The following is a 14,392-nucleotide window of genomic DNA, read 5'->3' on the forward strand; positions in this document are numbered from 1 at the left end:
CTAATTGAGAGCAGCCCTGCAGAGAAGGACTTGGCAGTTCTGATGGAACCAGCAGTAGGAGCCTGCAGCCCAGAAGGCCAACTGCATCCTGGGCTGCATCACCAGAGGAGTGGCCAGCAGGTCGAGGGAGGTGACTGTCCCCCACTGCTCTCATGAGGCCCCATATGGAGGGCTGCATCCAGATCTGGGGACCCCAGCACTAGAAGGATGTGAGGCTGTTAGAGCAAATCCGGAGGAGGGCCATGAAGATGATCAGAGGACTGGAGCCCTTCTTCTATAAAGAAAGGCTGAGACCTCATTGTGGTCTTTCAATACTTAAAGAGGGCTTATAAAAAAGTTATTTTATATTCTTGAGTTTTACCTGGGAAGCAGAAGGAACCTCAATACTCAAATTAAGCCTGGATTTTACGCTGATAGGAGTATGCAAGCCATTGCATTTGACAGCAGACTCAGTCTTGTTAACATTAGAATTGAGACCAGATGTGAGATGGGTACCACGAGACGGAATGAAAGTGCAAGTTCTTGAATCAGAAGATATTTCAAGGTCCATAGCAGCAACAAATACTATACATATGAAAACAAAACACAGAATGATCATCTGATAGTTAAAAACTGTGAAGTTTCAAGACACAGTGAAGCTAATTTCCAGTTCTCAATGCTCAATACCTTATACAGTGTATGGCATAATCATGTAACTTTTTATTTTGAAGTTACTGTTAATGTTTCAGCAGCAAAACATGCTCTCAATGAGTTTATATTAAATAATTTATACTTGTGTAATATAGGAAAAGTATTCAAAAAGATAACCTAAGTTCGAGCCTTTACGAACCGATCATTATCACACGTGCAAAGGACAAAACTTACTGACCTTCCTTATGATCTTCTGAGCACTTTTTTGCTTTCTGAACGTGAAAAAGATCAATAACTGAATGTGATCCACCAGGTAAGTGTCCAGATTGTACTGCTGAATGAGCCGAAGTGGTTTTACTAATGGGAACTAACTGCTGTACTTGAATTCCAACCTAAATCCAAAACATTAATACATTAATTTTATGTTTTCCAAATAATAAATATAGAAACAACAATAAGTTCACAATAGCATTCCCTTTTCCTTCTTAAACTGGTTACCTGCTGTAGGGGTGGAAGAGAATGAGAAAAGGTACGTTGAAAAAAACAAATAGTCACTGAAAATATCCCAAACAAATCCCAGGATAATCCACCAAAATCCAACAACTAAGAAATTACAAAGATAATACCATCTTAACTTCTCTGGTAAAGAAAAGTGCTGTCAACAGGCCCATGAAACAATGCATTTATTATGAAATTTCTTAGACATTAAAAATACAGAAGTACTGAGCAGGAAAAGTGATTAGTATTAAATATAGCTACACGTCCAAAAATTGTGTATAGGACTCAAAGCATGTAGAGGAGCCAGTGAGGGTATTTCCACCAGGTCTTCTTCTATAAACACATAGCAAGGATATTATTTGTTACCAGTTTTTTAGTTGTGATTAATGGGCTATTAAAACGTCATTGTAAGAAGTTTTTCTTTGCACCTTTATCTTTTTGCTTTCAAATATTTCTAGATCGTGTTCTACAACTTAGGGATTTTTTTTTTATTTTATTTTATTTATTTTTTAAAAGAGGAGAGATTGAGGTAGTGTTACACTAAGTCTGCAAGACAAGTGGATTAACCTGCCCAAGTGTGGGCATCAACAGTGAAGGGTATCACTTTAGGACCCGCCCCCCCCCTTTTCTTTTTTTTTTTTTTTGAGAGAGAGAGAAAAAGGGCACATGACTCAAGCTTAAGGGGACTAGCTCCAATACAGACATAGGCATTGGAGATGACTGAAGTCAGTTGAAATGAATACCACTCAGGGACCTCAGATATACCTCCACTTGATGATATAATCTATGACTGAATGGCCCCTCCAGAACTGAACAGAGATATCTGGTCAGAGGAAGAATTTTAATCAGCTCCATTTCAAGAAATGGCTGATGCCAGAACAGTTTCATCATTGGTTTACACTGCTATGACAGAACCCCTGAGATTAGAAAGTGTTCTAAAATAAGTCATAATTCAGAAGAGCCAGCAATTCACTTTCAAACAAAGGCTAAACCATGGGCTGGTAACTATTCTGGCTCTAAGACTTGCAGTCTAGATCAAAAGCTCCTCTGATCTGTATCTCTGATTGGACTTATAAACAGTATTTATATTAGTTGCTTAACTAACAACTGTGTAAAAGTTTACTGAAAATTCTAAGACAAAATAAAATTTACATGCAGTAATAAAACTGCAGAATATACAGTCTTTGTAACCGTAAACTGTTTTATTCAAGTTGCGGATTAATCCAGGTCACAACAGAATTTTTTTTTTTTTTTACAGTTATGGCTTTGTAACTGTGCTTTTCAAATGTTATAGTGGTAAATGTACAAAACACAGTATGGTTGGATAGCCTAATTTACCAAAGCTGTTTATGGCCTACTCTTTTGCTTAAGTTTAATTCTCACCTACCATGGAGAACTAAAAATCTGTGAAAAAAGAAAGTTGATAAAGAGAATAAATTTGGGTTTTCCCATTAACTCACCCCTCGCATATCAGATATGTTCAGTTTCATTGTGTGAAACATGTTTAGAGTTTCTTTTCCAATTATTTTTGCGCTGTCTGTTGCATGGTCTAGAGTCACAGTCCTAAAAAGGATAAAAAACAGTATTACCAAGTAAACTGTTTCACAAATCCTGAAGACAACAAAAATTCTGTATTTATTCCAGAGAGGACCTCAAAGACAGACACATCAGTTTCTTTGCATACAGAAACTGAACACTATTTTTTCCCTGTGGTTTCTTCTCAAAGGTAATTAGAACTAAGCATATCCTACAGAAAACAAAACACAAAACTTAAAAAAAAATCAGATTACTTAGTAATTGAACATTCCCAGTGTGCAGTCCACCATATATAATATTTGTACACGTGTTATCTTTTGAACCAGACAAAAACGTTTCACTTGGCAGTACTCACAGAAGCATACTTACACACTACCCTTTACTGAAGCTCAGTTCAATATAGGGTTTGCCCAGTATTATCTCAGTTGAAAACTGAGAAATGGGCAACTTTTGGCAATAACTCTCATACAGAAGTATCTGCTTCTAAGTTTTAGAAATCTCCCCTTGAGAGCTTTGTAGGGCATTAGTAGCACTTAGTAGTTCTGGATTCTCCAATAGCACAGCATTTGAGACAATTAAGGACAGAATTTCAAGTGGCTAATCAAACGTGTGGGATGTAAATTTTTCTCAGAGGTAACCTACGTAGTTTTAACTGGGCTCTACAGACAACAGGAAGTTCCACCTCAGTGTTTTGACAGTGTCCTCAGGACAGCTTACTACCTACTTTGATGTCTCCTTAAATTTCACTCTGCTTCTGAAACTGTCAGAAAATGACATGAACAACCAAGTGATCTCCAGAAAGGTCTGGTTCTGCCAATATGAAAATGAAAGCCTTCCTGCTGCCAAGAATGTGAAAAACTCCCTGAGACCTACAGGTTATAATTTTAAGAAAAGGAAGAAAGGAGATCAGTATCACAGTTAAGATGCTACTATGCAAAATATCAGGGAGAAACATATAAGTGGTCTAAAGGTACTGGCCATTTCAGAAGTGTATTTTATAAAGGTGTGTGCTGTATCATCAGAACTTGATATCAACAAAGTAGTATAATTAACACCTCAGAAGATGAATTTGGTAATAAGCATGTCTGTGGGTCTGAGTTCCTTTGTAGGACCGTGATCTACTATTCTAGGGAGTCTTGACCCGTAGGACAAGAAAACACAGCAACTCCTTCACCTGTGAGGTGAGGAGGTAAGAAACAGTTCATAAGCTATAACCAGAGATACCTTAAACTGAAATAAAAGAGAAACTTATCACCTTAAACTCCAGCAAATAATCCCAAACTGTTGGAACTAGGCTGAACATAGGGAAAACACATCTGAGAGAACACCACCCTGAGACTCTAATCCATTCATTTGGATGTAATTTCCACAGTTTAACTTGCTGCTGCTAAAAAGCCTTTCACCGGATTGTATGGAAATGCTCTAACAAAGACAGTAATCCAGCACTTGTCTCATCAAATAATATGATTTGGATTGACTGGGGTTGCCAAGTTCATCAGTAAAGGCAGAAGCAGAAACACAGAAGCTGCCAGAAGAGATATGGGCATCGGAACTGCTTCAGCTATGTGTGAACAGCTTAGCATCTCTGGATGTCCCCATTATGTTACCTTAATTCTTACTTTAAGAAATAGAGAAACTTCAGGGCACATGTACATTAGCTTGCTTGACTATGGAAGTGAGATCCAAAGCATTGACTTATTCATGAGAAAGCAGCATGGCATTAGCTACTGATAAAGGAGGAATAAATCTCTTCATCTACATGTCCTCAGTCCTAAAAAGGTGTTAACAGTGGATCTTCAACTTGAACTCAGGATACGCAGAAGACAAAAGTACAGACTGATGTATATTCTTCTTGATATTATCAGTCCCAGAAGGTCATGAACTTCTGGTAGCAAAAGATTATTTTTGTACTGTTCTGGTTTTTAATACAGTGGAGTTATGTCATAAGCTCACAAGTATGAGACAGACCCTCTGTATGCATGTCCTACTGCTGAACTCTAACACCCTTACCTCCTCAGTTATCAACAATCTGAAGCAAAGGACCCTTCATTTCAGAATGGATTCACCTGTTATAATAACCTCAGATGGAGGGAGAAATATAAAAGAACTCTCTTTGAAGATGTCAAATGCACCCTCATACAAATAGTAGAGGGATGGTCCTATACTGCCTAAGGTACAAACGTTTTGATACAGAAGTGTCTGCCTGAAAAACAAAGGTGTATTTAGAAGGTTCTGACACTATCCTGTATGAAACAAGATGCAACTACAAGATGCCATATGCCTGAATTTCATTCTCGTGTTTTGATGAACATAGCAAGCATATAAATAAATCAGTGGTAAAAAAAATCTTTAGTTGACATCATCCATTCAAACAACTGGAAACAAACAAGAATAGGAAATAAATAATGGGTAAGAGTCACAGGACTGCCTGTGGAAACAGGGTTCTCCTCCTCCATTGGCAGTGACCTGTCAACTGATTAGTCGGAGTAACTGGGTTATTCTGTTTCACCAGGGATGAGCAGACAGCCACCACAGGCAGCATCTCAGCGAGTTTAACAGTGCTGCAGGGAGACCAAGCAAAAAGGTGCTTTACTATGTTGGTAATGATCCACAAGAAAACAAGATAACTTCTGATGAGGAGCTTATGACTGTATGAAAAAACTTAACTGTGAGTGAACAAGTTGCCTTCTTGAATAGCTGAAACACAGGCACAGAGAACTTTGGTAATAATATTCTAATTCTGATGTTAGTACAGGTTTGCTATGTAGACAAAGAGGTACCAAGCACTTTAAAATTTCTGTCCTGTCTTACTGTAAGTTTCAGTGCTCAACATCCTGCAGAAATGTGTTCGTGCCTACTACTGACCTCTTTTTTCCCCCATGCATAGTTACCTGGCAATATTGTCACAGATTCCATGACCTCCATATTTTGCAGGCTCTACTGGTGCCCCAGCCTTTCTGACCATAATCTTAAGGGTCAGTCGTTTACCCTTCATACCAGCAGCTTCAAGTCTCCGTTGGATTTCTTCTGAGAGGCTCAGAAGGAAAGCCTCTGCTTCCTTAGGCTAAAAGGAAAAACAACATTCCACTGTTTAGATGACTACTGTTCTTTCATATATATATATATATATAAGGTAAATCATTAAGCTTCAATATATTCCACTTCACAAAGTGTTGAAGCAGGCGTCACAAAAATTTAAAAATACGCATGATTTTATGAACTTAAAAGAGCAAAGTGACTCACAGGCAATTGTCTTATTTGTGTTTTGTTTACACTGCAGGTTGCTGAAGTTAGGCAAGACAGTAGATTCCTTCTGTAATGCTGACATAAGCAGTAAATACTAAGCCCTTCTGGAAGCAAGTATTTTAAAAAATATTTAAAAATAAAATTTAAGTCTGTTTTTAAGAATTTAATTTCTAATTTTAGGCACACATGTAGAAGATGAGTGTAGGGCTTGTAAGAAAACAAATGTTTTAATCTTGAGGGTAGTTCAACAGGGGAAGAGGTTACCCACAGAAGCTGTGCAGTGTTTGTTCTTGGAGATTTCCAACACCAGACTGGATAAAGCCCTGAGCAAATGGCCTGATCTCATAATTTCCCCTGCTTTGAGAAAAAGGCTGGAGTACAAAACCTCACCCCCAACCTATTTTTTCCAGTAATTTCTATAAATGCTTAAGTTTGCAACAAAGTTATTTTTTACTATAATTTTTTCAACAACAACAAACCACCCCAAACTATTTGCGAAAAGTCTAGCAAAAACATTCTGCTGGAGTAAGCTGGTGATTGTTTCAGGCACTGGCATATTTGAATAATCAGCATTTAAATGAAAGAGAATGCTAGGTGCTAACAAACCTACTGCAGTTCTCTTTTTCTGTACCAGACTTGTATAACGAATGCAGAATAGCCAGCTAATTTTGTGCAGGCTTCTTTTCAGTCCAATACTTTTGCAGTCTCTCCTCCCATTTTATCGTTTGGTCTCCTACTTCTTCATTTTCCTCATTTCTATTTGGTGGCTAAGATGGTGCTCTAACAGATCAAAGTGTAAGTGAAAATAATCAGAATATGAGAAGATTCTTCTACACTTGAAAGAAGTCACTGCAGAAAAGAAAGATTGAATTTACCTGTGTAAACCTTATTCCATAGTTGATTTCCGCTGAAACAGATTTTCTTTCTTTTTCTGTGCGAACAGGTCGATCATCTAAACCACGACAAAACCTGTAGAGCATTTGTCCTGTTTTTGGACCAAATTCTTTTTGCAGTTTTGACATTGAAGCACATTGCAGATCTCCACAGGTTTTAATTCCCAAAGAAGCCAGCTTAGATTCCATCGACCTGCCAACTCCTAACAACAAAGCAATTAGTTCTGTTAACTCTACACAGTTCCGAGCCATCCAGGTTTTGAACAAATAAAATTTGCCCTTTTAAACTTAGACTACGTTGTATCAAACAAATAAAGACAATAAATTCCACTCAATGAAACATGTTTCAAATGCAAACTTTTGCTGTCTTCAACTCAATTTAATTTGTATTACGGATTTAAGATGTCGTACTGTAGAATGTTTTTTATTTGTCTGAAGTGTGAATGACTTCTGCCTATAAATCTTCTTGACAAGGTACTGCCTGTTGCAGTGTATATAGCTCTGAATACCACAGCATTCAGTCCAAAAAGACTGTACAACATGTAATATGCTTATATACAAGGGATTTAATCTAAAAGAAAACCAACAAATATTTTGACTACTGTTCCATTGCTTCCTAGGCAGAAAAAATACTCTTTCAAGGAGAAGCAATAACATATGTGTATCACTTGTGCTTTGAATTACCAAGCACTGGAAATTGTAGGTATCCATGGCAACTGCACATACCTAAGTGTGATAAACTTAAGTATATTTCTGGGACTGGGAAAGATGGGCTGTTACTTCCACAAATATTGCTCTTAGGAGTTTACACTACCAAAGTCTGTGAAAGTTAGAAAATCAGCTTCTATCTTCCATGATCCGTTTCCTTATCTAGTGATATTGTTGACAAACACTCATAAGTTTTTACTATCTGTGAAATAGATACTGTGAAAATGAATATTTTCAAGTTTTTGACTTTCAAGTCATTTCACTTTACAAATCATTTTCTAGAGGAAAAATATTTCCCTTAAGTTATGCCAGAGAAGTGATCCTGCATTATAAATTATGTTTGTCCAGTAAAGGGAATGCGTAGAGAGAATTTCTGATAAACCTGCACCTGTGTATGCATGCTATTCCTACCACTTTTCCATTTCAGTCATTTTTTTTTTTTTTTTTTTAATATTCCCCTCCTTCCTCCCTTTTTCTTTTTTAACAGAGAAAGGTATTTTTAACATTTAACATTAAATGTGAGCACAACTGCAGGCTGAACTCAGCTGATCGCTAGCACACAAAACATAAATGAGTGCTTATTCAGCACTTTTTGGACTACATCTGTGTCATATTATACTACTAAAGTACTGAATAACAATACACTACAGAGTTACATGGCAGAAAACACTTTACTTTACAACTCTTAAGTATTTTCCTGGAACTATAAAATACATATATATATAATGAAAACCATTTTTATAAAGGTGTATTCCATGTATCCTTACTGCCTATCACTCTTCCTTCACTGTAACTCCAGATCTCTGCCGTCTGTTGAATTCCATTATGCCTTGAAGAACCTCCCTAAAATCTGTGGGCCAGAAATGCCTCCCCTATAGCATTTTCCTTAGATTTTCTTTCTACCTACAGGCATCCCACTCTAATAATAATAATAATCCCACTCAATAACTCTTCCCTTACTCAAAAACCCTTCTCTTTCCTACACAACTGAGGATTGCAGGACAAAAAACATGTACTCTGGGTATACGTATGATGACTGAGCAACTACTGCCAAAACGTACGATAGTTGAATTTTGACTGACTGTCCCTCAAAGGATATACTGATTTGGACCATTCCTCTCTGTCAAGCTGTTGTTTTTCAGAAAACTTGTGTGAAACACTGAAACATTTAACATCTTTAAAACTTCTACCTCTCAGTAAGATTTAGCTGAAATGGCCAAATAGTTCACAAAATTATTAATGCTGTCACACGCACTTATAAATCATTATCATCACCACAATAATTTCCTCAGATAACTAGGCAAAGAACAGTTGGAATTCAAGCCTTTTGTTCCTTCTTATAGAATCAACACTTTCTGTCACAATATTTAGCACACCATTACCTAAAGATCCTTACACAAAAAAAATAATTCCATGTGTAACAAATGCCTAATTTGTATTCTAAATCTACTAGAACAAAAAACTGTCTACAGCTGGATGCAAAGCGTAACAGTGGTAACCCTCCACAATATCCTTATTCTTCACATTCTTTTCTGTTTATCTGCTACTCTATTATGGCTCATATTACTAGCAGAAGCATCTACTTTAGTAAAACTTTCCTCTGACAAATTTTCTTTCTTTCTCTTCTACCCTTACACTCTTCAGTGCTTCACATAGTTTATTAGATGCAGCAGATGAACCTCTCTCCTTTTTTTCCCTTTCACATGGTCTTGATTTGTTATGATATCTATGCTGTTTTTTCCAACACTTTACTTTATACACTCCTTTTTGGAGAGATTATTCTTGGGCTATTTCTATTTTCTAAGCACATCCTGCCTGTCTTTGTGATGATCTCCGATAACTAGTGACATTACTCATTTTATTTCATCCATTACATTACAGCAAGCTAGCATTTGCTTGAGATGACTCATTTAAATAATTTTATTAAAGCATATAAGGTTGTATAACACATTAAACTCTGAGCTTCTTCCACAAATGACGTTGAGTGGCTCTGTAAGGTTCTTCACAAAAAAAATGCTCCTCAAAGATAAAAAAAAAGTCACAGATTCTTTCCAGAAAATTTCAGAAATCAATGATTGATTCGATTTTGATTCAATTGCTTGATTCAATTGGAACAATACAGATTTGTAGCTGAAACTTTTAATATTAGGGGACAAAATGCCTTGTAAAAGAACAGAGTACCTGGAAGACTGGTAACAAGTTGACCTCTGATAAAATCATCCACTTCTTCTGGTTTTAAGTGATACTGTCCATCTGGTTTTGCTTTACGAGTTGCCATTCTGGCCAGCAGAATATTCGAACCTGTAAAAATGAAAAATTAAAGTATGTCTGTAGTAACCTCTGTCTTCTCAAGTAGAATTCTGCAGTTCAACAGTCATGGAAAAAAAATGACTAAAGTACAGTTAAATTCTTTATTTTAAAAAAATTATCAATGAAATATATTCATTTGTATTTTGCTATATTGACCCCAAAATTAGCAATCAGCAGTATTTATGATTACAGCAGAGTAACTAGTGGTAACTGCATTTGCAATTAAACAAAACCAGAAGCCAAAAAAACAACCCCAAAACAAAGCAACCAATGCGAGTGGGACACTTCATGAAGAACGTCGAATCTTTGTCTTGGTGATGTTCTACACATGTAGAGGTAAAGAAAACAGTTAACTAACTGCAAATGGCTAAAAACGTAGAATGGTAATACTTTAACACTGTATAACTTCCGAAAAGTCTACTGTGGTCAATGTAAGTAATAATTAGGTGACAACTCTATCAAGTGTATATTACACATGAAATACTGGAATTAAGCTAATATTTAGGCTTCAAGTATTCACTAAAAAAACAGTGACTTCGTTAAATTATTCTGTGCACTCATTACATGTGGTGGGAACAAGACTTATTTCAGCATTTTTTCTTCCCTGTTCATAGACTTATTCATGCCCAGCCAACAACCTCTCTGAAATGATACCCAAATAGATTCATTATTGCCACTCAGGTGCCTTGTTCTGAGATAAAGCAAGTTAATAAAAAGGTCAGGGGAATCCAGAGCTCTCAGCACTGTGCGTTACTTTTGCTATTTTCCTTCCATCTGTGTTCATATTCTTTTAGTCTATTCTAAAATTTTAGAAAGTAAGAACAGTAACGCAGACTTTTGTGTCCATTGTTTCTCCTGAGAAGTTAAATTGATGAAACAATTCTTGACAGTCCCCATTCAATCTGCTGTTTAACTCTGGAGATCCCTGTTCTGTCCATAGAGTACTGAAGAGTTCTGATCCTCTTATCTACCAAACATACCAACATAGCCTCTACTACCACAAAATCTTACTGATCTATCTTCTGTAATCATTATTCCCAGAACACTGAAATAAAGTAGGAAAAAACTAATACCTCACTTAACAAATGAAAAATCAGGATACAGGATGTTTACAGATGAGCGTTTAATCTTTTACTAGCATTGTTTAAGTCAGTTCAGTTTAGACATTAAAATCTCTAGGGTAAAAATTAAATTTATTCAACTGGTATAAACATATCCTTAATTTATCTCTAATCAGAAATTAATAGCGTTGAGAGATCTCTATAGTATAGCAGCATCTGTTCAAATTTACATTCTATTATATTGGTACAACTTTCCCATCAGGCAACATACAGATCACTTAAACGATATTTCTGATAGACCACATCTTTGAAATCAGGTCTCTACATTCATGTAATAGTGCAACCCTTTCCTCTGATTCTTTTACTTTATGAATTATGAGTGAAAAGACAAAGTTCTTGTACAGTACCTACCATATTTCTGTAAAGGACACGAAAAACATTTTTCAAATATCTCACAAAAATTGATTATTAGAAAAAATATTTCCTCGTGTATTTGTCTCTTATAATCAGAAAGAGAACTAGTATATCAGATTATAAAAAAATACTTTTAAAAGTAACTCTGCTCTTTCTATAGAAAAAATAAAACACTAAATATACATATAAGAGAGTGAAAAACAAACAGGAATCTAGAGAATTATAGTCTCTGCTACTACGATATCATAAGAAATAAAGGGAGAATTCTGCTTACATCACAAGTGGATTTTATATACTTATGTACACTTAGCATATGTATTTACAGATGCTTAAGTCTAATACTGTCAGGAACAGCAACAAAAAAAGTCTTTTCAGATATGTAATTTCATATACAATACCCACTACAAATCACAGAAATCTTTGCTTTCAACACTTTATGTTAAATCCTCATAAACTCTTACTGCCTTCTCCTATAAGGAACAGAGTCTGTACCCATTTTTCTATTTACTGGAAAAATACAGTAGCATTTCATTAAAATGTATGTAAGAATATCATACAGATGGAATTTTAGCTTATTGTTCAGATAGCAAAGGAGAAGTGATAGCAATTTCATAAGTTTTTGCTTAAAACTTTCCACTTATGAAGATTTACTTGCGTTTTAATTTATGGTAATTTAATGTAAATGGCAATATATTCCACATAGCACAAACACTTATGAGTTATGGCAATCTTACATAGCTTTGATACGCCTAACAAAAGCAGGCAGTCCCTGTAAATAGAATTGAAATAAGGGACTTACCCATCCCAACAGAAGCAGTGCATTTAGTTTGGGCTTTGATTTCGGTGCGGATAGCATTTGCAAACTCATCAGGAGTCAATCTGGTCTCTGTAAGGATTTCAGTGATATCTACTAGTGCTTCATCACAACTGACTGCTTCGATGTTATGAGTATAGCTATCAATACAAAGTAAAGGAGGTGAAACACCAGCAACAGCTCACCATCTGTTAAAACAAATACGTAGCAAATAAAGTCTTCCTTTTGTGGTGGCATTTCCCTGCTTATTTTGTATGACACAACATATTAAAAATCCTAGAACAGCACATTACGGTAACATTACTAATGTAGGGACAAATTTCAACATGCATCGTGCTTTTAAAGGAACAGCTGGAGCAAGAGATGAATGCCTATTTTTCAGTCAAACTAACAAATTTCCAGTTTTGTTCAAGCACATTTTAAATCAGAAAGTAGTTTCTAATAGATGTTATTCCAAAAATCCATTCTTAAATTACTCAAAAAACCAACCAACCAACCAAAAACAAACAAAAAACCCAACCAAACAAAAAACACCCAAATCAACCAAACAAATGGAAGAAAACAAGAAAAACACCTTGGAAGAATCTCACTAGTAAGGAGAGACCTGTTTCTCCTCATAGTGTTAATCACTAGCAAATTTAACAATGACTTCTTTGGAAGCCTGACAGTGACTGTTTGGCTTCAAGATAAAAGAATGCTCAGAAGCTTAAAGTAAGAAAAGTAACGAAAATACTACAAAAGAAAGATTTAAACAGTAATAGTTTTAATGAAGTGAAAGAGTAAAGTGGAATGAAAATACTAAAACAAAAAATTGCATTAAACAGTAGCATATTAAAATATGTTTGATAATCTTACCACGGAAGATCATGTAATCACACAGTACACCTTACCTTGCTAGTATTTCATACACTGTCTGTGCAACTTCTTTGTATGCATCAAAATCGTATGAAACTGCTTGAAGATTTGGACACAACTTTTTTGCTTGGCCAAAAAACATTCCATTCTTTATGCCGACTTGTCTAAAATTAAACAATAAAAACACACAAATAAATACAGTACCAACTTTTCCACAAATTATGTTAATATGTGCTATTTCCAAATTAGTTACTTAGTCTTTTCCCACAAAAATAAACAAATTCAATAACATCAATTAAAAGGATTTAGTTCAACTGCTAGCAATTGAATAGGTAAGAAAAACAACTGCAAATAAAGTATTTGAATTAGCTGTATAATATTCAGGCATGCAGCTTGGACAGCCTGTCCTTGGAAACATGCTTAAGACAAAAAGTCTCTAGAAAGCAATACTTGCCATTTTATTTTTAAATAAAATCCAAACATATACTACAGTGACTAAGATAGCTGGTTTTCATATAACACTGTGCAAATTTATAACATTTTGCTCCTGTAATAAAAAAGTTAACTTTTCAATGTAGAAATGTAAACCTGCCTACCCTAGCACTCTTGAGAAAGGTTCCAACAAATGCACGATTTCTGGAGTATTACTTTTATTAGAGAATAAGGTCTTACTTTTCAACACTGTGGTTGTTTATAACAAGTTGTTTCATATTCTGAATATCTATAAACTATGCTATCTTGGTGCTCAACGTAATCTGCAATAAAGTTCTAAGTTTAGTAATAACACTTGTCTCATTTTAACTAAAGCCTTCAATAACAAATTGTTCTTAATTCCATGAAATAATGCAGTTTGGATGCAAAGAAATAAAGATAATATTATGAAATCAACAGTATCACTGTGAATGGCATAAGGTTTTCCTTAATAGGTTTTGTTTTAAGTAATATGTAGGTTAGGCTGAGAGCTATTAAACAGCGTTTAAGAAGTAGCAACATGCACAGTGAAAACCTTGTGCTAAATTCTAACAGCCTATTTAACCACAACTTCTGAAAACAAAAACCTTTCTTAATCTGGGTTAGTTAATTAAGGAAATGTGACCTAGCAACTGCCTTTTTTTTTTGTTTGTGTTGTTTTACATTTTATGCCTATCTGTATGAGATTTTTTCAAGCAATTGATAGGTAACTTTTTCCTACCTGGCTTCGTAACTACAAGAAGCAATTTCAGCCATGGACAGAACTGTCTGATTGAAGTCACCTCCATTCATGTGCGTGGAATCCGGATGCTCCCAGAATGATGGGTCCAGCTTATCAGGTACTCTAATTTCTGCTTGGAAAATAATATTTATATTCATTTTTATAGTATTTTTCTTAGGAGTTCAACAGAATCAATGTAAATTAAGTAAAAATAATAGATTGTATTTGATACAAT

General features: G+C 35.4%; 1 protein-coding gene across 4 annotated transcripts in view; it reads right to left on the reverse strand.

The window, feature by feature from the left end:
* Positions 1-14,392, reverse strand: part of REV1 (REV1 DNA directed polymerase) — a 57,171-nt gene that overhangs the window by 10,816 nt on the left and 31,963 nt on the right. For 3 of the 4 annotated variants that reach the window (XM_083826905.1, XM_083826908.1, XM_083826907.1), the window contains 9 exons: positions 14,158-14,290; positions 13,001-13,129; positions 12,096-12,250; positions 9,693-9,812; positions 6,786-7,006; positions 5,556-5,728; positions 2,589-2,691; positions 869-1,022; positions 362-564 (listed from right to left, as the gene is read on the reverse strand). In XM_083826905.1, the coding sequence (XP_083683031.1) occupies positions 362-564; positions 869-1,022; positions 2,589-2,691; positions 5,556-5,728; positions 6,786-7,006; positions 9,693-9,812; positions 12,096-12,250; positions 13,001-13,129; positions 14,158-14,290 (1,391 nt within the window). The remainder of the gene's footprint in view (positions 1-361; positions 565-868; positions 1,023-2,588; positions 2,692-5,555; positions 5,729-6,785; positions 7,007-9,692; positions 9,813-12,095; positions 12,251-13,000; positions 13,130-14,157; positions 14,291-14,392) is intronic. The other variant, XM_083826906.1, reaches the window with a different exon arrangement.

This window comes from Anser anser (genome assembly GCF_964211835.1).
Source record: "Anser anser genome assembly, chromosome: 1".
In the NCBI taxonomy this organism is placed as follows: domain Eukaryota; kingdom Metazoa; phylum Chordata; class Aves; order Anseriformes; family Anatidae; genus Anser; species Anser anser.